Below are 27939 nucleotides of genomic sequence, written 5' to 3' on the forward strand. Positions count from 1 at the left end.
ATTTAGGCCCGATTCTGGCTCCCACTGCCCCTGACGAGCGGACACGCTGGCTCGGACCAATGTCGAAGAAAAGATTGAGGTAAAATACTTAACTGCAGCCATCAGCTTCTTTGGAAAAGCTAAATAAATAACGCTATATTTAATATTTTGCTATCCATCGGCCTGATGGACTGCGCTGTCAGGCTTCACCATGAATCAGTCCCGCTGTCTCCCTGTAAAAGCTTCTTGATCCACTTGAAGTGACATTTACTGTTTTGGCACGAAAAGGCCCAGCTGATTAATAGAAAAATGGCGTCACTTGGCGAGCGAATGCTGCTTTAACCCTTCACCTCCTCCCACAGGGCCCTCACACATCATGCAGCAAAACTAAAAGAGACAACTTGCATTTCTTTTTTTTATTCGTTTGTGGGATGTGGGCATCGCTGGCAAGGCTGGCATTTATTGCCCATCCCTAATTACCCTCGAGAAGGTGAAGGTGAGCCGCCACCTTGAACCGCTGCAGTCCGTGTGGGGAAGGTACTCCCACAGTGCTGTTAGGGAGGGAGTTCCAGGATTTTGACCCAGCGACGATGAAGGAACGGCCGATATACTTCCAAGTCAAGATGGTGTGTGACTTGAAGGGGAACTTGGAGGGGGTGGTGTTCCCATGCGCCTGCTGCCCTTGTCCTTCTAGGTGGTAGAGGTCGTGGGTTTGGGAGGTGCTGCCGAAGAAGCCTTAGCGAGTTGCTGCAGTGCATTTTGTAGATGGTACACACTGCAGCCACGGTACGCCGGTGGTGGAGGGAGTGAATGTTTAAGGTGGTGGATGGGGTGCCAATCAAGCCGGCTGCTTTGGCCTGGATGGTGTCGAGCTTCTTGAGTGTTGTTGGAGCTGCACTCATCCAGGCAAGTGGAGAGTATTCCATCACACTCCTGACTTGTGCCTTGTAGATGGTGGAAAGGCTTTGGGGAGTCAGGAGTTGAGACACTCGCCTCAGAATACCCAGCCTCTGACCTGCTCTTGTTGCCACAGTATTTATGTGGCTGGTCCAGTTAAGTTTCTGGTTAATGGTGACCCCCAGGACGTTGATGGTGGGGGATTTGGTGGTGGTAATGCCGTTGTATGTCAAGGGGTGGTTGTTAGGCTCTCGCTTGTTGGCGATAGTCATTGCCCGGCACTTGTGTGGCGCTAATGTTACCTGCCACTTATCAGCCCAAACCTGAACATCTACAGCCTACAGCGCCCTTCACAACCTCAGGACCTCCCGAAGCATGTCACAGCCAATGAGCTGCTCGTCTCGTGAAGTACAGTCACTGTGGTAACGTAGGAAAACGCAGCAGCCAATTGGTGCACAGCAAGCTCCCGCAAACAGCAACGTGATTACTTGCCCTGATCAGCTGGGGGTTTTTTTTAGTGATATTGGTTGAGGGCTAAATATTGGGCCCCAGGACACCGAGGAGAACTCCCCCTGCTCTTAAGTGTCAGCTGTGGCTCAGTGGGTCGCACTCTCTCTCGTCTCTGAGTCAGAAGGTTGTGGGTTGAAGTCCCACTCCCGGGACTTCAGCACATAAAGCTAGGCCGACACTCCCAGTGTCAGTGCTGAGGTAGCGCTGCACTGTCGGAGGTGCCGTCTTTCAGATGAGACGTTAAACCGAGGCCCCGTCTGCTCTCTCAGGTGGACGTAAAAGATCCCATGGCCACTATTTTGAAGAAGAGCAGGGGGGGAGTTCTCCCCGGTGTCCTGGCCAATATTTATCCCTCAATCAACATAATTAAAAACAGATTATCTGGTCATTATCACATTGCTGTTTGCTGGGAGCTTGCTGTGCGCAAATTGGCTGCTGCATTTCCCACATTACAACAGTAACTACACTTCAAAAAGTACTTCATTGGCTGTAAAGCGCTTTGAGACGTCCGGTGGTCATGTAAGGCGCTATATAAATGCAAGTAACAACAGAAAATGCTGGAAAAACTCAGCAGGCCAGGCAACATCTGTGCAGAGAAATTAGAGTCGACGTTTCGGGTCTAACCCTTTTTCAAAACTGGAAAGGAAATGAAATAGATCGAAAGGCAGGGCTGGGAGAGAACAAAAGAAGTGAAGAGACATTAAGAGGTATTCAAAACCAGACGAGATGGTGATCGGACTAGTGGAGACAAAAGACGGCTCTAGATTAAGTGTGAAATGTTCTGGCAGAATGGGAGACAGCTGCCATGTGGGAGAGGGAAAAAAAAGGAAAGGGGGGGGAGGAAAAAACCAAAACAAAGGGGTGGATAAAAAATATAAGTAAAAATGTAATAGGGGCCGAGGTTATGATCTGAAATTGTTGAACTCGATGTTGAGTCCGGAAGACTGTAAAGTGCCTAATCGGAAGATGAGGTGCTGTTCCTCGAGTTTACGTTGAGCTTCCGTGGAACAATGCAAGAGGCCAAGGACGGTGAGGTCCGAGTGGGAATGGGGTGGTGAATTAAAATGACAGGCGACCGGAAGCTCGGGGTCCCCCTTACGGGCTGAACGGAGGTGTTCCGCAAAGCGGTCACCCAATCTGTGTTTGGTCTCCCCAACGTAGAGGAGACCGCATCGTGAGCAGCGAATACAGTTTTTTTCCCACCCCTTTGTTTTGGGTTTTCCCTCCCCACCCGCCCTTTCCTTTTCTCTCTCCCACATGGCAGCTGTCTCTCATTCTGCCAGTACATTTCACACCTAATCTGAGCCGTCTTTTGTCTCCACTAGTCCGATCACCATCTCGTCTGGTTTTGAATACCTCTTAATGTCTCTTTACTTCTTTTGTTCTCTCCCAGCCCTGCCTTCGATCTATTTCATTTCCTTTCCAGTTTTAAAAAAGGGTTTCTACCCGAAACGTCGACTCTAATTCCTCTCCACGGATGTTGCCTGGCCTGCTGAGTTTTTCCAGCATTTTCTGTTGTTATTTCGGATTTCCAGCATCTGCAGTATTTTGCTATCATATAAATGCAAGTCTTTGTTTTATTCCAAAAGTGCCGCGGGATCTTTTACGACCACCTGAAAGAGGGCAGACGGGGCCTCGGTTTAACGTCTCATTCGAAAGACGGCACCTCCGACAGTGCAGCGCGCCCTCAGTACTGGTACGGGGAGTGCCGGTCTGGATTATGGGCTCAAGTCTCTGGAGGAAGGGGCTTAAACCCACAACCTTCTGACTCAGAGGCCAAAGTGCCACGGCTGACACCGCGGACCACGGGCCGGCATACTTTATATCGGATGTGAAGTGGCTGCCATTGAATTCCTGGTTCCTCCACATGCTTCCTCCTAAGCCCCCTATCCCTCAACCAACTTCACTAAAGCAGATTATCTGGTCATTGATCTCTTTGGTGCTTGTGGGATCTTGCTATGTGTGACTTAGCTGCCCTGTTCCCTACATTACAGCAGTGACTACACTTCAAAAGTATTTCGTGGCTTGTAAAGCGCTTTGGGACGTCCCGAGGTGGCGAAAAGTGCTATAGAAATGCGAGTCTCTTTCCTTCTTTTCTTTCTTTCTCCTCCAGATCCCCAGCTGAAGGGAATCGTCACCCGTCTGTACTGCCAGCTCGGCTACTACCTGCAGCTGGTGCCCGGTGGCAGGCTAGACGGTACCGAGGACGAGATGAGCACCTACGGTGAGTCGCGGACAGCTGTGCAGTGAGGCTGGGCGGTGATTCTCAGCGGTGAGGCTGGGCGGTGATTCTCGGCGGTGAGGCTGGGCGGTGATTCTCGGCGGTGAGGCTGGGCGGTGATTCTCGGCGGTGAGGCTGGGCGGTGATTCTCGGCGGTGAGGCTGGGCGGTGATTCTCGGCGGTGAGGCTGGGCGGTGATTCTCGGCGGTGAGGCTGGGCGGTGATTCTCGGCGGTGAGGCTGGGCGGTGATTCTCGGCGGTGAGGCTGGGCGGTGATTCTCGGCGGTGAGGCTGGGCAGTGATTCTCGGCGGTAAGGCTGGGTGGTGATTCTCGGCAGTGAGGGTGACGGTAAAGCGGCGGTGATTCTCGGCGGTGAGGCTGGGCGGTGAGGCTGGGCAGTGATTCTCGGCGGTGAGGCTGGGCGGTGAGGCTGGGCGGTGATTCTCAGCGGTGAGGCTGGGCGGTGATTCTCGGCGGTGAGGCTGGGCAGTGATTCTCGGCGGTGAGGCTGGGCGGTGAGGCTGGGCGGTGATTCTCGGCGGTGAGACTGGGCGGTGATTCTCGGCGGTGAGGCTGGGCGGTGATTCTCGGCAGTGAGGCTGGGCGGTGATTCTCGGCGGTGAGGCTGGGCGGTGATTCTCGGCGGTGAGGCTGGGCAGTGATTCTCGGCGGTGAGGCTGGGCGGTGATTCTCGGCGGTGAGGGTGACGGTGAAGCAGCGGTGAGGCTGAGCGGTGATTCTTGGCGGTGAGGCTGGGCGGTGATTCTCGGCGGTGAGGCTGGGCGGTGATTCTCGGCGGTGAGGCTGGGCGGTGATTCTCGGCGGTGAGGCTGGGCGGTGATTCTCGGCGGTGATTCTCGGCGGTGAGGCTGGGCGGTGATTCTCGGCGGTGAGGCTGGGCGGTGATTCTCGGCGGTGAGGCTGGGCGGTGATTCTCGGCGGTGAGGCTGGGCGGTGAGGCTGGGCAGTGATTCTCGGCGGTGAGGCTGGGTGGTGATTCTCGGCAGTGAGGGTGACGGTAAAGCGGCAGTGAGGCTGGGTGGTGATTCTCGGCAGTGAGGGTGACGGTAAAGCGGCAGTGAGGCTGGGCGGTGATTCTCGGCGGTGAGGCTGGGCAGTGATTCTCGGCGGTGAGGCTGGGCGGTGATTCTCAGCGGTGAGGCTGGGCGGTGATTCTCGGCGGTGAGGCTGGGCAGTGATTCTCGGCGGTGAGGCTGGGTGGTGAGGCTGGGCGGTGATTCTCGGCGGTGAGGCTGGGTGGTGATTCTCGGCGGTGAGGCTGGGCAGTGATTCTCGGCGGTGAGGCTGGGTGGTGATTCTCGGCAGTGAGGGTGACGGTAAAGCGGCGGTGAGGCTGGGCGGTGATTCTCGGCGGTGAGGCTGGGCGGTGAGGCTGGGCAGTGATTCTCGGCGGTGAGGCTGGGCGGTGAGGCTGGGCGGTGATTCTCAGCGGTGAGGCTGGGCGGTGATTCTCGGCGGTGAGGCTGGGCAGTGATTCTCGGCGGTGAGGCTGGGCGGTGATTCTCGGCGGTGAGGCTGGGCGGTGATTCTCGGCGGTGAGGCTGGGCGGTGATTCTCAGCGGTGAGGCTGGGCGGTGATTCTTGGCGGTGAGGCTGGGCGGTGATTCTCGGCGGTGAGGCTGGGCGGTGATTCTCGGCGGTGAGGCTGGGCGGTGATTCTCGGCGGTGAGGCTGGGCGGTGATTCTCGGCGGTGAGACTGGGTGGTGATTCTCGGCGGTGAGGCTGGGCGGTGATTCTCGGCGGTGAGGCTGGGCGGTGATTCTCGGCGGTGAGGCTGGGCGGTGATTCTCGGCGGTGAGGCTGGGCAGTGATTCTCGGCGGTAAGGCTGGGTGGTGATTCTCGGCAGTGAGGGTGACGGTAAAGCGGCGGTGAGGCTGGGGGGTGATTCTCGGCGGTGAGGCTGGGCGGTGAGGCTGGGCAGTGATTCTCGGCGGTGAGGCTGGGCGGTGAGGCTGGGCGGTGATTCTCAGCGGTGAGGCTGGGCGGTGATTCTCGGCGGTGAGGCTGGGCAGTGATTCTCGGCGGTGAGGCTGGGCGGTGAGGCTGGGTGGTGATTCTCGGCGGTGAGACTGGGCGGTGATCCTCGGCGGTGAGGCTGGGCGGTGATTCTCGGCAGTGAGGCTGGGCGGTGATTCTCGGCGGTGAGGCTGGGCGGTGATTCTCGGCGGTGAGGCTGGGCAGTGATTCTCGGCGGTGAGGCTGGGCGGTGATTCTCGGCGGTGAGGGTGACGGTGAAGCAGCGGTGAGGCTGGGCGGTGATTCTCGGCGGTGAGGCTGGGCGGTGATTCTCGGCGGTGAGGCTGGGCGGTGATTCTCGGCGGTGAGGCTGGGCGGTGATTCTCGGCGGTGAGGCTGGGCGGTGATTCTCGGCGGTAAGGCTGGGCGGTGATTCTCGGCGGTGAGGCTGGGCGGTGATTCTCGGCGGTGAGGCTGGGCGGTGATTCTCGGCGGTGAGGCTGGGCGGTGATTCTCGGCGGTGAGGCTGGGCGGTGAGGCTGGGCAGTGATTCTCGGCGGTGAGGCTGGGTGGTGATTCTCGGCAGTGAGGGTGACGGTAAAGCGGCGGTGAGGCTGGGCGGTGATTCTCGGCGGTGAGGCTGGGCAGTGATTCTCGGCGGTGAGGCTGGGCGGTGAGGCTGGGCGGTGATTCTCAGCGGTGAGGCTGGGCGGTGATTCTCGGCGGTGAGGCTGGGCAGTGATTCTCGGCGGTGAGGCTGGGCGGTGAGGCTGGGCGGTGATTCTCGGCAGTGAGGCTGGGTGGTGATTCTCGGCGGTGAGGCTGGGCGGTGAGGCTGGGCAGTGATTCTCGGCGGTGAGGCTGGGTGGTGATTCTCGGCAGTGAGGGTGACGGTAAAGCGGCGGTGAGGCTGGGCGGTGATTCTCGGCGGTGAGGCTGGGCGGTGAGGCTGGGCAGTGATTCTCGGCGGTGAGGCTGGGCGGTGAGGCTGGGCGGTGATTCTCAGCGGTGAGGCTGGGCGGTGATTCTCGGCGGTGAGGCTGGGCAGTGATTCTCGGCGGTGAGGCTGGGCGGTGAGGCTGGGCGGTGATTCTCGGCGGTGAGGCTGGGCGGTGATTCTCGGCGGTGAGGCTGGGCGGTGATTCTCAGCGGTGAGGCTGGGCGGTGATTCTTGGCGGTGAGGCTGGGCGGTGATTCTCGGCGGTGAGGCTGGGCGGTGATTCTCGGCGGTGAGGCTGGGCGGTGATTCTCGGCGGTGAGGCTGGGCGGTGATTCTCGGCGGTGAGACTGGGTGGTGATTCTCGGCGGTGAGGCTGGGCGGTGATTCTCGGCGGTGAGGCTGGGCGGTGATTCTCGGTGGTGAGGCTGGACGGTGATTCTCGGCGGTGAGGCTGGACGGTGATTCTCGGCGGTGAGACTGTGCGGTGATTCTCGGCGGTGAGGCTGGGCGGTGATTCTCGGCGGTGAGGCTGGGCGGTGATTCTCGGCGGTGAGACTGGGCGGTGATTCTCGGCGGTGAGGCTGGGCGGTGATTCTCGGCGGTGAGGCTGGGCGGTGATTCTCGGCGGTGAGGCTGGGCGGTGATTCTCGGTGGTGAGACTGGGCGGTGATTCTCGGCGGTGAGACTGGGCGGTGATTCTCGGCGGTGAGACTGGGCGGTGATTCTCGGCGGTGAGACTGGGCGGTGATTCTCGGCGGTGAGGCTGGGCGGTGATTCTCGGCGGTGAGACTGGGCGGTGATTCTCGGCGGTGAGGCTGGGCGGTGATTCTCGGCGGTGAGACTGGGCGGTGATTCTCGGCGGTGAGGCTGGGCGGTGATTCTCGGCGGTGAGACTGGGTGGTGATTCTCGGCGGTGAGGCTGGGTGGTGATTCTCGGCAGTGAGGGTGACGGTAAAGCGGTGGTGAGGCTGCGCGGTGATTCTCGGCGGTGAGGCTGGGCAGTGATTCTCGGCGGTGAGACTGAGCGGTGATTCTCGGCGGTGAGACTGGGCGGTGATTCTCAGCGGTGAGACTGGGCGGTGATTCTCGGCGGTGAGACTGGGCGGTGATTCTCGGCGGTGAGGCTGGGCGGTGATTCTCGGCGGTGAGACTGGGCGGTGATTCTCGGCGGTGAGGCTGGGCGGTGATTCTCGGCAGTGAGGCTGGCCGGTGATTCTCGGTGGTGAGGCTGGACGGTGATTCTCGGTGGTGAGACTGGGCGGTGATTCTCGGCGGTGAGGCTGGGCGGTGATTCTCGGCGGTGAGGCTGGGCGGTGATTCTCGGCGGTGAGACTGGGCGGTGATTCTCGGCGGTGAGGCTGGGCGGTGATTCTCGGCGGTGAGGCTGGGCGGTGATTCTCGGCGGTGAGGCTGGGCGGTGATTCTCGGCGGTGAGACTGGGCGGTGATTCTCGGCGGTGAGACTGGGCGGTGATTCTCGGCGATGAGACTGGGCGGTGATTCTCGGCGGTGAGACTGGGCGGTGATTCTCGGCGGTGAGGCTGGGCGGTGATTCTCGGCGGTGAGACTGGGCGGTGATTCTCGGCGGTGAGGCTGGGCGGTGATTCTCGGCGGTGAGACTGGGCGGTGATTCTCGGCGGTGAGGCTGGGCGGTGATTCTCGGCGGTGAGGCTGGGCGGTGATTCTCGGCGGTGAGACTGGGTGGTGATTCTCGGCAGTGAGGGTGACGGTAAAGCGGTGGTGAGGCTGGGCGGTGATTCTCGGCGGTGTGGCTGGGCGGTGATTCTCGGCGGTGAGGGTGACGGTGAAGCGGCGGTGTGGCTGGTGGTGAGGCGCGGCGGGTGAGCGAGCCGCCCTTGGTGGGGGTGGGGGGGCCAGCGGTTGTGGCATCCTTCTCCCCTCCGTGAAGCACACTGGGTAGCTTCAGGCATCAAACACCCCACAGGAACGCAAGTTGTTGTTTCTCAGCATGGGCCCAGGTTTGGTCCCTCATCACCTGACCCCCTGTGATCCTCTGTGACCTCCTGTGACCTGACCCCTCTGTGACCCCATGTGACCAGATTCCCTGTGACCCCCTGTGACCCCCTGTGACCAGACCCACTGTGACATTTTGTGACCCCCGCTGTGATCCTCTGTGACCCCCCTGTTACCTGACCCCCTGTGACGCGCCGTGACCACCTGTGACCAGACCCCCTGTGACCTTCTGTGACCTCCTGTGACCTGACCCCCCGTGACCTCCTGTTACCAGAGCCCCTGTAACCTTCCTGTGACCCTCTGTGACCCCCTGTGACCAGACCCACTGTGACATTTTCTGACCCCCCTGTGATCCCCTGTGACCCCCCTGTGACCTCCTGTGACCTGACCCCCTGTGACCTCCTGTTGCCGGAGCCCCTGTAACCTTCATGTGACCCTCTGTGACCCCCTGTGACCAGACCCACTGTGACATTCTGTGACCCCCTGTGATCCTCTGTGACCCCCTGTGACCCTCTGTGACCCCCTGTGACCTGACCCCCTGTGACGTGCCGTGACCCCCGGTGACCCCCTGTGATCTCCTGTGATGCCCTGTGTCCTGACCCCCGTGACCTCCTGTGACCGGAGCCCCTGTAACCCTCCTGTGACCCTCTGTGACTCCCCTGAGAGTCCCCTGTGACCCCCCCTGGTGACCCTCTGTGCCTCTCTGTGACCCTCTGTGACCGGACACAGCCCCCCCCGCCAATATCTCCTTATGTGGCTAGGTGTCAAATTATGTTTGATAATCGCTCCTGTGAAGCGCCTTGGGGCGTTTTACTACATTAAAGGCGCTATATAAATGCAAGATGTCATTGTTTGAAATCGGTACTGTTTCCTCAACGTCCCAGGCCTTAAATGTGTGAGACAGAGCGGAAAGGTCACAGGTTCAATCCCCAGTCTGTGCTGACTGAGCCCGTCTCAGCTCGGGCGATGCTACGATTGACCTCTTGCGCCCTGAGGTCGGGCGATGGGAAAAACCAGCCAAGGTCCCTGCTCCTGATCCCTAACCAGGGGGACCCCTGCTGGAAGGGGAGTGTGCGTGTGTACGTGTGTGGGAACATCGAGCATTGGGCTCAGCTGTGATGCCACCTGAAGTCAAATTGCCCCGCTGGCACTTACTGTTTTAAGACACATGTGCATGAAGGGTGGCCACTTGGGCAAGGTAATGAAGGAAAGCCATCGCCACGGTTACCGTGACCAAGGAAGGCCATCAAGGCCTTCAGGGGAGTAGAGATTGCATTTCTGTAGCGCCTATCACAACCTCAGGATGTCCCAAAGCGCTTTACAGCCAATTAAGTACTATTTGAAGTGTAGTCACTGTTGTAATGTGGGAAACGCGGCAGCCAATGTGCGCACTGTAAGCTCCCACAAACAGCAATGTGATAATGACCAGATCATCTGTTTTTAGTGATGTTGATTGAGGGATAAATATTGGCCCCAAGACACCGGGGAGAACTCCTCCTGCTCATCTTCGAAATAGTGGTCGTGGGATCTTTTACGTCCACCTGAGAGAGCAGACGGGGCCTCGGTTTAACGTCTCATCCGAAAGACGGCACCTACGACAGTGCGGCGCTCCCTCAGCACTGGCACTGGGAATGTCAGCCTCTGGAGTGGGACTTGAACACAAAACCTTCTGACTCAGATGTGAGAGAGCGCGACCCACTGAGAGAGCTGGTGATCGAAAACAGTCGAAACTGACTCCGGTTTCTGAGAGGAGACTGGGTGGGGAGATCTGTTCACAGCAGCTGTTCGGACCCAGGCTCCAAGGTGAAGTTGCCCTCTGCCTTAGTCCCACCATCTCTGCCATTAATGAGCCATTAATAAACCGAAGGTGCTCTCAGGACTGTTTATGTCTAGAGGCGAGTGATTATATCTGTTGCGGGACTCCATAAATCAGCGTAGTTCGATTGATCTCGGCTCAGGGCAACAGGCCATGCATTACTGGAGTGGAAAGGACGGTTCTGTGGGGGGCGGGGTGAACATCCGCCCCTATCGAAGAACAAGAACCAGAGTAATCCGGAGTTGGGTTTCCACACCAATGCCTTCGCAGTGTGGCGGAGACCACATAGGGACAATAACACAATGTATAGCCAATGCTGTTATATGTACCTGAACACAATTCACTATGTATAGCAATGTTGTGATATGTACGTTCTGGGTTGGGTTATCGGTGCAGGGTCCCTTTAAGAGCGTCGGTAGCGTGATGACGTCACGACGTCGGTTGCGTGATGACGTCATAGCCCCTGCATGGGGCTGAGCCTTTCAGACCTCGTGGAGCGTGATTAAAGTAAGACACGTTTTGCCTTTGCTTAAAGAAAAGTCTCAGCCTGTTGATTTCTATCGACCCCAACAGCAGAAGCATTTTCTCTGGAGAGTTGAGAGTGAGGCTCAGATCATAGTGCACCCTGGCCTCCGTGCCACAGTACCTATCGGGAAGAAGCCTCGGAGCTGACACCGCCTTCAGTGTGCCAGTGCAGCCTTCGGTCGCCTGAGGAAGAGAGTGTTTGAAGATCAGGACCTCAAACCCGGCACCAAGCTCATGGTCTACAGAGCAGCAGTGATACCCGCCCTGCTGTATGCCTCAGAGACATGGACCATGTACAGCAGGCACCTCAAAGTACTGGAGAGGTACTACAAACGCTGCCTCCGCAAGATCCTGCAAATCCGTTGGCAGGATAGGCGCACCAACATCAGTGTTCTTGCTCAGGCCAACATCCCCAGCACCGAAGCTTTGACCACGCTCGATCAGCTCCGATGGACGGGTCACATTGTCCGCATGCCCGATACGAGACTCCCAAAACAAGCGCTCTACTCGGAGCTCCGGCACGGCAAGAGAGCCCCAGGTGGGCAGAGGAAAGGCTTCAAGGACACCCTCAAAGCCTCCTTGAAAAAGTGCAACATCCCCACCGACACCTGGGAATCCCTGGCCCAAGACCGTACAAAGTGGAGGAGAAGCATCCGGGAAGGCGCCGAACACCTCGAGTCTCTTCGCCGGGAGCAAGCAGAAGCCAAGCGCAAGGAGCGCACGTCAACCCAAGTACCCCACCCACCCGCCCCTTCAACCATTGTCTGCCCCACCTGTGACAGAGTCTGTAGGTCCCACATTGGACTCATCAGTCACCTGAGAACTCAGTTTAAATGTGGAAGCAAATCATCCTCGGTTCCGAGGGACTGTCTAAGAGAGAAAAAAATGAGCTGACAATTTCTAAATTTGCGGATGGCACCAAATTGGGGGGATTAGTCAATACTGAGGAGGACTGCAACAATTTACAGGAGGACATTAATAAACTTGCAGAATGAGCATATAATTGGCAAATGAAGTTCAACACAGATAAATGTGAGGTATTGCATTTTGGTAGGAAGAATAGGGAGGTCACTTATCACTTGGAGGGTGCGAGTCTAGGTGGGGTAGAGGAACAAAGGGATCTCGGAGTACAAATACACAAATGACTAAAAGTTGCGACACAGGTTCTCAAGGCCATGAAAAAAGCAAACCAAGCACTAGGGTTTATTTCTAGAGGGATAGAATTGAAAAGTAGGGAAGTTATGCTAAATCTGTTTCGAACCCTGGTTAGACCACACTTGGAGTACTGCGGACAGTCTGGTTGCCATATTATAAAAAAGATATCGAGGCACTGGAGAGGGTGCAGAGAAGATTTACAAGGATGATACCAGAAATGCGAGGGTTCACCTATCAGGAAAGGATGAACAGGCTGGGTCTCTTTTCTCTTGAAAAAAGAAGGCTGAGGGGTGACCTAATAGAGGTCTTTAAAATTATGAAAGGTTTTGACAGAGTGGATACAGAGAGAATGTTTCCACTTGTGGGGAAGAGCAAAACTAGAGGCCATCAATATAAGATAGTCACCAAGAAATCCAATAGGGAATTCAGGAGAAACTTCTTTACCCAGAGAGTGGTGAGAATGTGGAACTCGCTACCACAGGGAGTGGTTGAAGCGAATAGTATAGATGCATTTAAGGGGAGGCTGGACAAGCATCTGAGGGAGAAGGGAATAGAGGGTTATGCTGATGGGGTTAGATGAGGAAAGACGGGAGGAGGCTCGAGTGGAGCATAAACACCGGCATGGACTGGTTGGGCCGAATGGCCTGTTTCTGTGCCGTATATCCTATGTAATCCTATGACATATGTCCATCCCCTCCCTATCTCTGTAACCTCCTCCAGCCCTACAACCACCCCGCTCCTCCTGAACTCCCAGCTCCTCCAGCTAAGTCCTCTTATCCATTCCCTACTTCCTTTGCCCCGCCAATGGCGGCCGGGCCTTCGGCCATCTAGGCCCCACACTCTGGAATTCCCTCCCTAAGCCTCTCCGCCCTTGTCTCTCTTCCTTTAAGACCCTCCTTAAAACCCACCTCTTTGACCAAGCTTTTGGTCATCCCCTCCTAATGTCTCCTTCTTTGGCTCGGTGTCCATTGTTGCCTGATCTCTGAAGCGCCTTGGAACCAATGTTCCCTCTAATTTTTCTCGGCCGCGCGGCCCGTTCAAATTTCCATGCGTACGCGGTTTTTCCATTTGAAAGCCGGTGAGCCGGCTGCGCGGGAGTTCCAGACCGCTGCATGGCCACGCGGCTTAACAGGAACGTTTTTCTACATTAAAGACACGATAGCAATGCAAATTGTAAGTCAAGCTGAGTTTGGAGAACATCTGGATTTGCAAGGGAAGGCAGAGCGAGGTGAGGAGCTCCACAGTTGTGAGGTGCAGGGGGGAGAGGATGGGGTAGGTTCTCCATAGTGTTTTTTTATTCGTTTATGGGATGTGGCCGTCGCTGGCAAGGCCAGCATTTATTGCCCATCCCTAATTGCCCTTGAGAAGGTGGTGGTGAGCCGCCTTCTTGAACCGCTGCAGTCCGTGTGGCGAAGGTGCTCCCACAGTGCTGTTAGAGAGGGAGTTCCAGGATTTTGACCCAGCGACGATGAAGGATCGGCCGATATACTTCTACGACAGGATGGTGTGTGACTCGGAGAAGAACTAGGAGGTGGTAGTGTTCCCATGCACCTGCTGCCCTTGTCCTTCTAGGTGGAAGAGGTCGCGGGTTTGGAAGGTGCTGTCGAAGAAGCCTTGGCGAGTTGCTGCAGTGCATCTTGTAGATGGTACACACTGCAGCCACGGTGCGCCGGTGGTGGGGGGAGTGAATGTTTATGGTGGCGGATGGAGTGCCAATCAAGCCGACTGCTTTGGCCTGGATAGTGTCGAGCTTCTTGAGTGTTGTTGGAGCTGCTCTCATCCAGGCAAGTGGAGAGTATTCCATCACACTCCTTAATTATGCCTTGTAGACGGTGGAAAGGCTTTGGGGAGTCAGGAGGTGAGACACTCGCCGCAGAATACCTAGCCTCTGACCTGCTCTTGTTGCCACAGTATTTATGTGGCTGGTCCAGTTAAGTTTCTGGTCAATGGTGACTCCCAGGATGTTGATGGTGGGGGATTCAGTGACGGTAATACCTTTGAATGTCAAGGGGAGGTGGTTAGACTCTCGCTTGTTGGAGATAGTCATTGCCTGGCACTTCTGTGGCGCGAATGTTACCTGCCACTTATCAGCCCAATGATTGAAATGGAAAGAAGAACGGCCAATTTGCTTGGCCCAGGTCCAGGCGCAGGAGCAGGAAGACCATCCCCAGTGGGTTAGACTAGTAGAGGGGCCAAGAGTCTGGAATTCAGCACAGCGAGGATGTAGGGAGCTCCCCTGGGGTCCTGGTTAACATTCCTCTCACCATCACCACCACACAACAAATTGACTGATCATTCATTACCTGGCCGCTATTTTGCCTAGGCCGACACTGCCAGTGCAATACTGAGGGTGCGCTGCACTGTCGGAGGCGCCGTCTATCTTAAACCGAGGCCCCTGTCTGCCCTCTCAGGGGGGACGTAACAGATCCCACGGCCGCTATTTCGAAGAAAAGCAGGGGCGTTCTCCCCGGTGTCCTGGGGCCAATATTTATCCCTCGACTAACATCACTAAAAAAGAGATGATCTGGTTGCTATCGCATCGCTGTCTGTGGGAGCTTGCTGTGCGGAAATTGGCTGCTGCACTTCCTACGTTCCGACAGTGACTCCACTTCAAAAAAAGTACTTCATTGGCCCTAAAGCGCTTTGAGACGTCCTGAGGTGGTGAAAGGCGCTGGAGAAATGGCTTTCATTGTGGGATTTTGGTGTGTATGTGAAATGGTTTTGAATGTAATCAGGGCCGGTTCTGCCGATCGACGCTAGTGAGAGTGGGAGTGATTTTGTCAATGGGGGCGTGGGACTGCTGCTTGTCGGGTTTTAGTCCCGCCTCCATCGACTTCTGGCCAACCCACACTATTTTCCTTTGATTGACCTTGTTGAACCCGCCCAGCGGGCTTAGCAGGCCAATTAAGGGAAAGCCGGTTACAGAGAACGTCGGTGTATGACGTTTCATCTGTCAAAAATTTTTGACAGATGAATTGTCATCGTTTGACAGCTCTGTGAAGCTGTCAAACACTGACATTCTCTGTTGTTTGATGAGTCCTTGTATTCAAGGCTCATCAAACCTCTTTCATGAGCAGAAATTAGATGGTTGTTGCATTGGAGAATGCAGCATCCATCTGTCATCTCTGCCGGTGAGATGCGAGACTCTTCGCATCCCCAACTGTTGAAGCCTGCAGGAAGAAACAAAGGTAAGTGAACATTTTCTGTCACTTTTCACTCACCTCACATAATTACCTCTCCACACTTGCCTCCACAGTACACTTTTGCACCCCTCCGACCCCCCGCAGATCCACTGCAGATCCACTGAGGCCAGCGGATAGACACGGGGACCTGTCGCCCATCCCCCAGCCCAGACTGACGGGATCAGGCCTCACTGAGCTTTGTGAACCTGGCGAGGTTTCCCGTCATCGGGAAGCTCACGCCTCTGGTGGAAAGATGGGGGTAATCCGCTTAACTGCCTGTTAACAGGCAGTTAAGTGGCTGTAATCCCCTTCCCGCCTCCAGGAGACGGGACCCGGTGCGGGTCGGGTACCCGCCTCCTGGAAAGATAGCACGGAGGCGGGTCGGGAGCGGGATGGGTACCCGCCGCCAGATTCTGCCATTTTCCCGGCAATCCCGCCTCTAAACCTGCCTCCCCATGGCTGGCAAAATCGCCCCCATAGATTAGGGGGAGGGGGTGGGTTTTGTTACAGTAGAAGGGAGACGGTGTGGGGTGGGATATTTTGGAGACCTCCCTCCCACCCCCGGAGATCGAGGGTGCTCAATTCCTCTCAACTCTTCTTTCTTTTCCAGTACTCTTCAATCTAATTCCCGTCGGGCTAAGAGTGGTGGCGGTTCAGGGAGTGAAAACAGGGCTCTATGTTGCCATGAACTGCGATGGTTACCTCTACACGTCGGTGAGTGACAGCGATCGGTGGGGACTGGGTGAGGCCAGCGGATAGACACGGGGGACCTGTCGCCCAACCCCCAGCCCAGACTGACGGGATCAGGCCTCACTGAGCTTTGTGAAACGGGTTCGGGTGAGCCTGGGCCCACAACGCAAAAGTGGCCCCGATTAAGTGCTGAGGCAATGTATAGGAAGCTTTACTCTGTATCTAACCTGTGCTGTACCTGCCCTGGGAGTGTTTGATGGGACAGTTAGTGGGAGCTTTACTCTGTATCTAACCCGTGCTGTACCTGCCCTGGGAGTGTTTGATGGGACAGTGTAGAGGGAGCTTTACTCTGTATCTAACCCGTGCTGTACCTGCCCTGGGAGTGTTTGATGGGACAGTGTAGAGGGAGCTTTACTCTGTATCTAACCCGTGCTGTACCTGCCCTGGGAGTGTTTGATGGGACAGTGTAGAGGGAGCTTTACTCTGTATCTAACCCGTGCTGTACCTGCCCTGGGAGTGTTTGACGGGACAGTGTAGAGGGAGCTTTACTCTGTATCTAACCTGTGCTACACCTGCCCTGGGAGTCTTTGATGGGACAGTGTAGAGGGAGCTTTACTTTGTATCTAACCCGTGCTGTACCTGCCCTGGGAGTGTTTGATGGGACAGTGTAGAGGGAGCTTTACTCTGTATCTAACCCTGTGTTGTACCTGCCCTGGGAGTGTTTGATGGGACAGTGTAGAGGGAGCTTTACTCTGTGTGATGAAATATTTCCATTCATCACTGCCTGTGACTGAGATCAGTTTCAGTGTCATTTCCCTTCCCCCAGACCTCATTGTATTGTGTACTGGAATGTGCTGTATTGTATACTGGAATGTGCTGGAATGTGCTGTGTGTAGGGCTCCGCCCATACCTGGCCCCGTTTGTAAGCAAGCTTCAGTCTAGCCCCAATCTCCAGAAGGACGACATCTCTCTCGCTTACGTGTTTTGTTCTAAGTTAATAAAAGCCTTGTTTTGTTCTGCTACCTTCGAGTCTCGGAATTATTGAGGCACATCAATTTTATTAACTTATTTTTTCAACACTATGGATCAACTCCTGAAACCCGAACGTTTGGATTTGGATCAACATGCTCCGGACGCATCAGCACGCTTCGGACACTGGTTTGAGTGTATGGAATTCTTCCTGGACAATTCCGCAGCCGTCAAAGACGCTACGGACGCTGCAAGGATGAGACTCGGAATTCTGCGGAATTGGGTAAGCCACCGGGTTTACCCCCTCATCCAAGACGCCGAGATGTACCTGGCCGCCTGCGACATCTTAAAGGCGCATTACCAGCAGCCTACGAATGAGGTGTATGCTAGGCACCTGCTCGCCACCCGCGCACAGCGACCTGGGGAATCGGTGGAGGAGTTCCTAAGCACCCTGAAAATGCTTGGCAAAGACTGCAAGTGCCGAGATGTAAAAGCCGCGGTGTACACTGACGAGCTTGTTCGCGATGCCTTCATCACAGGCCTCAGCTCCACTTACATCCGGCAAAGACTGCTGGAAAAAACGGGGTTGGACCTGAAACAGGCTGCGGACACCGCGCGATCCCTGGATGTGGCCCAGAGAAACTCGGACGCCTACTCTTCAGCCCGCGCCGTCCACGCCGCCACGTGTGCACCGAGGGCGCCGCCATCTTGGAAGGCATCTTCCCCGCCCGACAGCCCGACACCGGCTGGGCCCCGCTCTCCCCCCAGAAGCCCTACGACAGCCGCGACGCGTCAGGGACCCAACTGCTACTTCTGCGGGCAGCCAAAGCACACCAGAAACCTGTGCCCGGCGAAAGGCACCACCTGCTTTAAGTGCGGTAAGAAGGGGCACTTCGGGAAGGTGTGCAGAGGGAACCCCGCCGGAAAACCAACCACCGGAAAACCTGCCACCGCCGCGTGTGCGCCGTGGGAGCGGCCATCTTGGACGCCATCTTGCCCGACCTCGTGGGGTCCGCCATCTTGTGAGCAGACAGCGTGGACGCCATCTTGTATCGATCAGGGCCCTACAGTGGCATCGGTCACAGTGGACCAGACCAGGCCGCACCCGCTATCCAGATCAATGGTGGACATCGAGGTAAACGGATGCCGGGTTAAATGCTTAATTGACAGTGGAAGCACGGAGAGCTTTATCCACCCAGAACTGGCACAACAACTCTCCCTAAAGGTGGTCCCTACTCAGGGTACCATCTCTATGGCTGACAAAACCCAGACATCGACCATTCTGGGTTACTGCACGGTACAATTGTGCGTTAACGGAACTGTATATGATAATTTTAAAGTATTAATCATGAAGAACCTATGTGCGAGCGTGATCTTGGGCCTGGATTTCCAGTGCAACCACCAAAGCATCACGCTCAAGTACGGTGGGTCCCAGCCACCCCTCACAGTGTGCGGTCTGGCTACCCTGAAGGTAAAGCCGCCTTCGCTATTCGCGAACCTTACCCCTAACTGCCGGCCAATAGCGACCAAAAGCAGGAGGTACAGCTGGGAGGACAGGCGGTTTATCGCGACCGAGGTAGACAGGCTCCTGAAAGAGCGCATTATTGAACGCAGCAACAGCCCGTGGTGCGCCCAAGTGGTAGTGGTAAGGGGTAGCGAGAAGAAACGGATGGTGATCGACTATAGTCAAACGATCAACAGGTACACCCTACTAGACGCCTACCCGCTACCCCGCATATCAGAAATGGTGAACCAAATCGCCCAATACCGGGTGTTCTCCACCATCGACCTCAAGTCAGCGTACCACCAGCTCCCTATCAGACCAGAGGACCGCCCGTACACCGCCTTCGAGGCGAACGGACGCCTCTACCAATTCCTCAGAGTCCCCTTTGGGGTGACGAATGGGGTCTCGGTCTTCCAGAGGGAGATGGACCGCATGGTCGATGACCACCACTTGCAGGCAACCTTCCCCTACCTCGACAACGTCACCATCTGCGGTCACAACCAGCAGGATCACGACTCGAACCTCGAGAGGTTCCTGAAAGCCGCACAAAAACTCAACCTCACCTACAACGAGGACAAGTGCGTTTACAACACCACGCGCCTCTGCATACTAGGCAGCGTGGTGGAGAATGGGGAAATCGGACCAGACCCCGACCGATTGCGCCCCCTACGGGAGCTGCCCCTGCCCAACACTCCCAAAGCCCTGAAAAGATGCCTGGGGTTATTTTCTTATTATTCCCAATGGGTCCCCAACTACTCCGACAAAGCCCGCCCCCTCTTGAAAGCATCCTCTTTCCCGCTCTCTGCTGAGGCCCACGCTGCCTTCAAAAGCATTAAGCAGGATATTGAGCGGGCCACGCTACAGGCAGTGGACGAGAACACTCCATTTCAAGTGGAAAGTGATGCGTCTGACTTCGCCTTGGCGGCCACCCTCAACCAGGCGGGGCGGCCCGTAGCTTTCTTCTCGAGGACCCTCCAAGGGCCCGAGATCAGACACTCCTCCATGGAAAAGGAGGCCCAAGCCATCGTGGAGGCAGTGCGCCACTGGCGCCACTACCTAGCCGGCAAACGCTTCACCCTACTTACCGACCAGCGGTCGGTAGCGTTTATGTTCAATAATAAACAGAGGGGGAAGATTAAAAATGATAAGATTCTTAGGTGGCGGATCGAGCTCTCCACCTTCGAGTACGACATCATTTACCGGCCAGGGGCCCTTAACGAATCCCCTGATGCCCTCTCACGAGGGATGTGTGCCAGCGCCACCGGGGATCGGCTACAGACCCTCCACAACGACCTCTGCCACCCAGGGGTCACGCGGCTGTTCCACTTCATAAAGTCCCGTAACTTACCCTACTCGATTGAGGAAGTTCGGTCCCTGACCAGGAACTGCCGCACTTGCGCTGAGTGCAAGCCTCGGTTCTACCGCCCAGATAGAGCCCACTTAATCAAAGCTACACGGCCCTTTGAGCGGCTCAGCTTAGATTTCAAGGGCCCCCTCCCATCCGTCGACCGCAATGTTTACTTCCTGAACATTGTGGACGAATACTCCCGGTTCCCATTCGCCTTCCCCTGCCCAGACATGACCAGCGCCACGGTCATTAAATGCCTCAACAGCCTGTTCTGCCTGTTCAGTATGCCGAGCTACATCCATACGGATAGGGGGGCGTCCTTCATGAGTGAAGAGCTACGCCAGTACATGCTGTCCAGGGGGATCGCCACGAGCCGTACCACCAGCTACAACCCCCGGGGTAACGGCCAAGTGGAGCGGGAGAACGGGACAGTATGGAAAGCAGTCACTCTAGCTCTAAGGACCAAGGGCCTCCCTATCTCCCGCTGGCAGGAAGTCCTCTCGGATGTGCTCCATTCGATACGGTCGCTATTGTGTACGGCCACTAATACCACGCCTCATGAACGAATGTTTGTCTTTCCCCGGAAATCCACCTCAGGCGTATCCATGCCGTCATGGCTCTCCACCCCAGGTCCGGTACTCGTGCGAAGGCATGTGAGGGGCCACAAGACGGACCCTCTCGTGGAGCCAGTACACCTACTCCACGCCAACCCCCAATACGCATATGTCCGGCACGCCGACGGAAGGGAGGACACCGTGTCCATAAAAGACGTCGCCCCAGCCGGCATCGACAACAACCACGGCAATAGCGGCAACGACGATCACAGCAACTCTTACCCACCCACTACTCTTTCATCACCCCCGGAAGAACACCGACCAACGGCACCCCCACCAACTACCCCTTCAACAACCCTGGCGGCACCCCCGGCAGAGACCCAGGAGGCTACTGGGGATACCCAGCCGACACCCGCGGCACCGCAACAGCCACGTCGGTCGCAGAGGACTATCAAACCCCCGAACAGACTAAATCTATAGAAGGGGTGAATGTGATGAAATATTTCCATTCATCACTGCCTGTGACTGAGATCAGTTTCAGTGTCATTTCCCTTCCCCCAGACCTCATTGTATTGTGTACTGGAATGTGCTGTATTGTATACTGGAATGTGCTGGAATGTGCTGTGTGTAGGGCTCCGCCCATACCTGGCCCCGTTTGTAAGCAAGCTTCAGTCTAGCCCCAATCTCCAGAAGGACGACATCTCTCTCGCTTACGTGTTTCGTTCTAAGTTAATAAAAGCCTTGTTTTGTTCTGCTACCTTCGAGTCTCGGAATTATTGAGGCACATCACTCTGTATCTAACCCGTGCTGTACCTGCCCTGGGAGTGTTTGATGGGGCAGTGTAGAGGGAGCTTTACTCTGTATCTAACCTGAGCTGCAACTGCCCTGGGAGTGTATAATGGGACAGTGTAGAGGGAGCTTTACTCTGTATCTAACCCGTGCTGTACCTGCCCTGGGAGTGTTTGATGGGACAGTGTAGAGGAAGCTTTACTCTGTATCTAACCCGTGCTGTACCTGCTGTGGGAGTGTTTGATGGGACAATGTAGAGGGAGCTTTACCCTGTATCTAACCCGTGCTGTACCTGCCCTGGGAGTGTTTGATGGGACAGTGTACAGGGAGCTTTACTCTGTCTCTAACCCGTGCTGTACCTGCCCTGGGAGTGTTTGATGGGACAGTGTAGAGGGAGCTTTACTCTGTATCTAACCTGTGCTGTACCTGCCCTGGGAGTGTTTGATGGGGCAGTGAAGAGGGAGCTTTACTCTGTATCTAACCTGAGCTGTAACTGTCCTGGGAGTGTATAATGGGACAGTGTAGAGGGAGCTTTACTCTGTATCTAACCCGTGCTGTACCTGCCCTGGGAGTGTTTGATGGGACAGTGTAGAGGAAGCTTTACTCTGTATCTAACCCGTGCTGTACCTGCCCTGGGAGTGTTTGATGGGACAGTGTAGAGCAAGCTTTACTCTGTATCTAACCCGTGCTGTACCTGCCCTGGGAGTGTTTGATGGGACAGTGTAGAGGGAGCTTTACTCTGTATCTAACCCGTGCTGTACCTGCCCTGGGAGTGTTTGATGGGACAGTTTAGAGGAAGCTTTACTCTGAATCTAACCCGTGCTGTACCTGCCCTGGGAGTGTTTGATGGGACAGTGTATAGGAAACTTTACTCTGTATCTAACCCGTGCTGTATCTGCCCTGGGAGTCTTTGATGGGACAGTGTAGACGGAGCTTTACTCTGTACCTAACGCATGCTGTACCTGCCCCAGGAGTGTTTGATGGGACAGTGCAGAGGGAGCTTTACTCTGAATCTAACACCGTGCTGTAGCTGCCCTGGGAGTGTTTGATGGGACAGTGTAGCGGGAGCTTTACTCTGTATCTAACCCATGCTGTACCTGCTGTGGGAGTGTTTGACGGGACAATGTAGAGGGAGCTTTACTCTGTATCTAACCTGTGCTGTACCTGCCCTGGGAGTGTTTGATGGGACAGTGTAGAGGGAGCTTTACTCTGTATCTAACCCGTGCTGTACCTGCCCTGTGAGTGTTTGATGGGACAGTGTACAGGGAGCTTTACTCTGTATCTAACCCGTGCTGTACCTGCCCTGGGAGTGTTTGATGGGACAGTGTAGAGGGAGCTTTACTCTGTATCTAACCTGTGCTGTACCTGCCCTGGGAGTGTTTGATGGGACAGTGTAGAGGAAGCTTTACTCTGAATCTAACCCGTGCTGTACCTGCCCTGGGAGTGTTTGATGGGACAGTGTAGAGGAAGCTTTACTCTGTATCTAACCTGTGCTGTATCTGCCCTGGATGTCTTTGATGGGACAGTGTAGACGGAGCTTTACTCTGTATCTAACCCGTGCTGTACCTGCCCTGGGAGTGTTTGATGGGACAGTGTAGAGGGAGCTTTACTCTGTATCTAACCCGTGCTGTACCTGCCCTGGGAGTGTTTGATGGGACAGTGTAGAGGGGACTTTACTCTGTATCTAATCCGTGCAGTACCTGCCGTGGGAGTCTTTGATGGGACAGTGTAGAGGGAGCTTTACTCTGTATCTAACCCGTGCTGTACCTGCCCTGGGAGTGTTTGATGGGACAGTGTAGAGGGAGCTTTACTCTGTATCTAACTCGTGCTGTACTTGCCCTGGGAATGTTTGATGGGACAGTATAGAGGGAGCTTTACTCTGTATCTAACCCCGTGCTGTACCTGCCCTGGGAGTGTTTGATGGGACAGTGTAGAGGGAGCTTTACTCTGTATCTAACCCGTGCTGTACCTGCCCTGGGAGTGTTTGATGGGACAGTGTAGAGGGAGCTTTACTCTGTATCTAACCCCGTGCTGTACCTGCCCTGGGAGTGTTTGATGGGACAGTGTAGAGGGAGCTTTACTCTGTATCTAACCCCTGCTGTACCTGCCCCGGGGGTGTTTGATGTGACAGTGTAGAGGGAGCTTTACTCTGTATCTAACCCCTGCTGTACCTGCCCCGGGGGTGTTTGATGGGGCAGTGTAGAGGGAGCTTTACTCTGTATCTAACCCGTGCTGTACCTGCCCTGGGAGTGTTTGATGTGACAGTGTAGAGGGAGCTTTACTCTGTGTCTAATCTGTGCTGTACCTGCCCTGGGAGTGTTGGTGCCAACACTAGTGTTCACTACGCATAATATTTCTTCCACCAGTGCTAACAGCCCTCACCTTGATCTCTACAAAATAAACACGTTTGTTTAAAAGTTGAAAAGTTAAAGTATGTGTGTTGCAGTCTGAGCTCACACTGTATATTAGAGCGTAAGTGTGAGCTCGCACCGCACACTTGAGTGTGAGCCCGGCATGACGTCGGAAACAGCCCTGTGCTGAGGGGCAAAGAGTTAAGAGTTTTGGGGCTGTGCGGTGGAAGTGTCCTCATTCTGTCTCAGCCCGCAGGACACCTTGCTGACTGATGTCTCAGTCTCTCGCCTGCAGCTCCCTCCCCACTTACAATCCCCCATTGGGCCCTCGCAGCGCTCAGAACTGGGTCAGGCACAGGGAACGCTGCGGCTGAATGCAGGAAAGGAACCCGCCTGTCCTCCCACACAGCCCGCAGGGGCCGCTGATGGATGCTGCTCATTAAAGGGCCGCCATCTCTCCCGCTTCAGCTTTTTATTTTTTCTCCAACAAGGGAGGAAGCCCTCGGGGCTCCCGCCGAGAGGCCCTGGCCTCGCTCGGGCTCCGCTCGGCAGCTTTTATCAGGGGCAGCGCGCAGCTTAAACCCGCTGCCGTGCGGTCGGCCGGGCCTCCCAGGTGTCCACGTCGACTGGGAGAAACGCCTGGCCGTTCATTCATTGAACGCCCGCAGACAGGTCCACAAAGCACACAAAGGCTAATGGAATGATGCCCTTTATCTCAATAATGCTGGAATACAAAGTGATGCTTCAGTCGTACAGAGACTTGGTCAGATCCCCATCTGGATTACTGTGTTCAGTTCTGGATCCCACACCTCAGGAAGGATATATTGGCCTTGGCGGGGGTGCAGCGCAGATTCACCCAAATGATACCCGGGGGGCTAAAAGGGTTAAATTACGAGTACGATAGCAAAATACTGCAGATGCTGCAGATTGGGTGACCGTTTGCGGAACACCTCCGTTCAGTCCGAAAGGGTGACCCCGAGCTTCCGGCCGCCTGTCACTTTAATTCTCTGCTCCATTCCCACTCTGACCTCACCGTCCTTGGCCTCTTGCATTGTTCCACGGAAGCTCACCGTAAACTCGAGGAACAGCACCTCATCTTCCGATTAGGCACTTTGCAGCCTTCCGGTCTCAATATCGAGTTCAACAATTTCAGATCATAACCTCGGCCCCTATTACATTTTTACTTATATTTTCTATCCATCTCTTTGTTTTGGTTTTTCCCTTCCCCCCCCCCCTCTGTTTTTTTTTCTCTCTCCCACATGGCAGCTGTCTCTCATTCTGCCAGAACATTTCATACCTAATCTAGAGCCGTCTTTTGTCTCCACTAGTCCTATCACCATCTCGTCTGGTTTTGAATACCTCTTAATGGCCTAGAAATTCAGTGGGCTGCGCCACCAGTTAGCGCCCAAAGAGGGCACTCAGTGGGTTTAGCGCCACTGGCCATGCCTCCTGCAAAATTTAGAGGGGCGCTAATGGTAGCGTTAGCCGGTAGCGCTGCGCCGCCACCGATGACGTCATCGGAGTGCACAGCTCCCCGCTACCGCCCCGATCGCAAAATTTGGTAGCGCCCCCCGTTGTAACGCCGGCCGCAATTTGCGACCGTTTAAGGGGGGCCTACCTGCGGCGCGGAGGTGCGGGGCGGCAATTTTTTTTTGCTGGCTGCCTGCCAGCACCTCTTCGCGTCGCCGTCCCCGGCCTCCTGAGCACCCCCCCCACCCCGCGTTGTGCCGGCTGTGCCCCAAGAGCCCGGCACTTCTCCTCGGTGCCGGGCTCTTTTGACAGCACTCGCAATCTCCGATCGCGCTGCAGCAGGCCCCTCCCCTTTAAGCGTGTGGTGCTGCGGCACGTTGCGCTGCGATTTTCAGTTGCAGCGCCCCAAGATGGATGCGGGGCGCCTCGAGCAGCGCCGCGCTTCCGTTTGGGGCGCTGAAACTGAATTTCCGGCGGGCGCTCGCGACTCCTTCCGGGGCGCCTCCAAATTTCTAGGCCAATGTCTCTTCACTTCTCTTGTTCTCTCCCAGCCCTGCCGTCGATCTATTTCATTTCCTTTCCAGTTTTGAAAAAGGGTTTCGACCCGAAACGTCGACTCTAATTTCTCTCCACGGATGTTGCCTGGCCTGCTGAGTTTTTCCAGCATTTTCTGTTGTTATATTAAATTACGAGGACAGGTTGCACAGACTGGGCTTGTATTCCCTCGAGTATAGGAGATTGAGGGGTGATCTAATCGAGGGTTCGATAGGGTAGATGGAGAGAATCTATTTCCTCTGGTGGGGGACGAGTCCAGAACAAGGGGGCGCAACCTTCAAATTAGAGCCAGGCCGTTCATCAGGAAGCACTTCTTCACACAAAATGTCGTGGAAATCTGGAACGCCCGCCCACAAAAAGCTGGGGATGCTGGAGGTCAATTGGAACTTTCAAGACTGAGATGGATAGATTTTGTTGGGTAAGGGTATCATTTTTGAGGGATACGGAGCAAAGGCAGGTCGATGGAGTTGAGGTACAGATCAGCCGTGATCCAGTTGAACGGTGGAGCAGGCTCGAGGGGCTGAATGGCCTCCTCCTGTTCCTATTGTTCCTAATTCTAGACTCTGCCCTCCTGAGTTGTGTCTGGAGGGAACACTTTGGCCTAGAAATTCAGTAGCGCCCCATTTGGGGCACCAGCCTCGCCAGGGCGCTAAAAGTAGCGCCCCGGAAGCAGTCACGGCCGCCCGCCGGAAATTCAGTTTGCGCGCCCCAGAGGGAAGCGCGGCGCTACTGGAGGCGTCCCACATCCCTCTTGGGGCGCTGCAGCTGAATATCGCTGCGCAACGTGCCGCGCGGCACACGCTGCGGCGCGGTGCGCTGCGGTACTGCAGGCCTTCCTCCCCTTCTTAAAGGGGAGGGGCCTTGTGCAGCACGATCGAGGATCGCGAGTGCCGGCAAAAGAGCCCGGCACCGAGGAGAAGTGCCGGGCTCTTGGAATGCAGTCGGCACTCCGCGGGGGGGGGTTGCTCAGGAGGTCGGGGACGGCAGCGCGGAGAGGTGCTGGCAGGTGGCCAGCAAAAAAAATGGACGCCCCGCACCTCTCCTTTAATTAGCGCCTCTACCGCCGCAGGTAGGCCCCCCTGAACCGGTCGCAAATAGCGTCCGGCGTTAAAGCAGGGGGCGCATCTAAATATTGCGATCAGGGCGCTACCGGGGCGCTGCGCTCACCGATGACGTCATTGGTGGCGGCACAGCGCTAACGGCTAGCGCCGCCATTAGCGTCCCGCTGAATTTAGCGGGAGGCGTGGCCAGTGGCTTCCGACCCACTTAGCGCCCTCTTAAGGCGCTAACGGGTGGCGCAGCCCACTGAATTTCTAGGCCTTTGAGTTGTCTAAACAGGAGCGTCCAAGCTTTTAATCTTTCAATCAAGTGTTGTTATGTTGCACCTTTCTATAATATGTTGTTTCACAAGAGAGAAAGAGATATTTACATATATACTGTATTTATAAATTTTAGTATGTTTAGGTGCATCCCACAGAGTCTCGGTTGTCACGTATAAACAGGCCTCAATATTCCCCAACCGCCCACTTTGTCTGTGAGCTGGACGGGTGCAGTGTGCTCGGCACAGACATGCTGGGACGAATGGCCTCCTTCTGTGCTGTATCATTCTATCTAACCGTGCCTGAATTTGGTGGGCCAGCACGTTTGCGCTGCCCAGTCGCACCGCAGGTTCAGGCCAGCCCACCGGCGGGGCTTTGTGCCTAGAAACAAGGCCAGGAATAAAGGCCTAAGCCTCAGGCTGAGCCACCAGTGGGGCTTTGTGCCTAGAAACAGGGCCAGGAATAAAGGCCTAAGCCTCAGGCTGAGCCACCAGTGGGGCTTTGTGCCTAGAAACAGGGCCAGGAATAAAGGCCTAAGCCTCAGGCTGAGCCACCAGTGGGGCTTTGTGCCTAGAAACAGGGCCAGGAATAAAGGCCTAAGCCTCAGGCTGAGCCACCAGTGGGGCTTTGTGCATAGAAACAGGGCCAGGAATAAAGGCCTAAGCCTCAGGCTGAGCCACCAGTGGAGCTTTGTGCCTAGAAACAAGGCCAGGAATAAAGGCCTAAGCCTCAGGCTGAGCCACCAGTGGGGCTTTGTGCCTAGAAACAGGGCCAGGAATAAAGGCCTAAGCCTCAGGCTGAGCCACCAGTGGGGCTTTGTGCCTAGAAACAGGGCCAGGAATAAAGGCCTAAGCCTCAGGCTGAGCCACCAGTGGGGCTTTGTGCCTAGAAACAGGGCCAGGAATAGAGGCCTCGGCCTCCCACCTCACCTCCATGACTCCACATGGCCTGTGCCCATTGTGATGCAGGCCTTGGTTCGCCTCTTTGGGGAAACCCCGGGGCAACATAAAGGAGTGGAGACCTGAGGTAAACAGAAAGAAAGTCTTGCATTTCTATAGCGTCTTTCACATCCTCAGGTCATCCCAAGGCGCTTCAAGCCAACGAGTCGCTGTTGTAATGCAGGAAACTTGGCAGCCAATTTGCGCAAAGCAAGCTCCCACAACAGCAATATGATTAAGACCAGATATTCTGTATTTATAGTGATATTGGTTG

General features: G+C 55.6%; 1 protein-coding gene across 1 annotated transcript in view; it reads left to right on the forward strand.

The window, feature by feature from the left end:
• Positions 1-27939, forward strand: part of LOC147090543 (fibroblast growth factor 11-like) — a 370019-nt gene that overhangs the window by 167456 nt on the left and 174624 nt on the right. Inside the window, exons 2-3 of the mRNA XM_085977062.1 lie at positions 3500-3610; positions 15789-15892. Coding sequence (XP_085833188.1) covers positions 3500-3610; positions 15789-15892 — 215 coding nt within the window. The remainder of the gene's footprint in view (positions 1-3499; positions 3611-15788; positions 15893-27939) is intronic.

This window comes from Somniosus microcephalus, unplaced genomic scaffold, assembly GCF_052327205.1.
Source record: "Somniosus microcephalus isolate GS21.2 unplaced genomic scaffold, FLI_Smic_1.0 unresolved_chr4, whole genome shotgun sequence".
Lineage (NCBI taxonomy): Eukaryota > Metazoa > Chordata > Chondrichthyes > Squaliformes > Somniosidae > Somniosus > Somniosus microcephalus.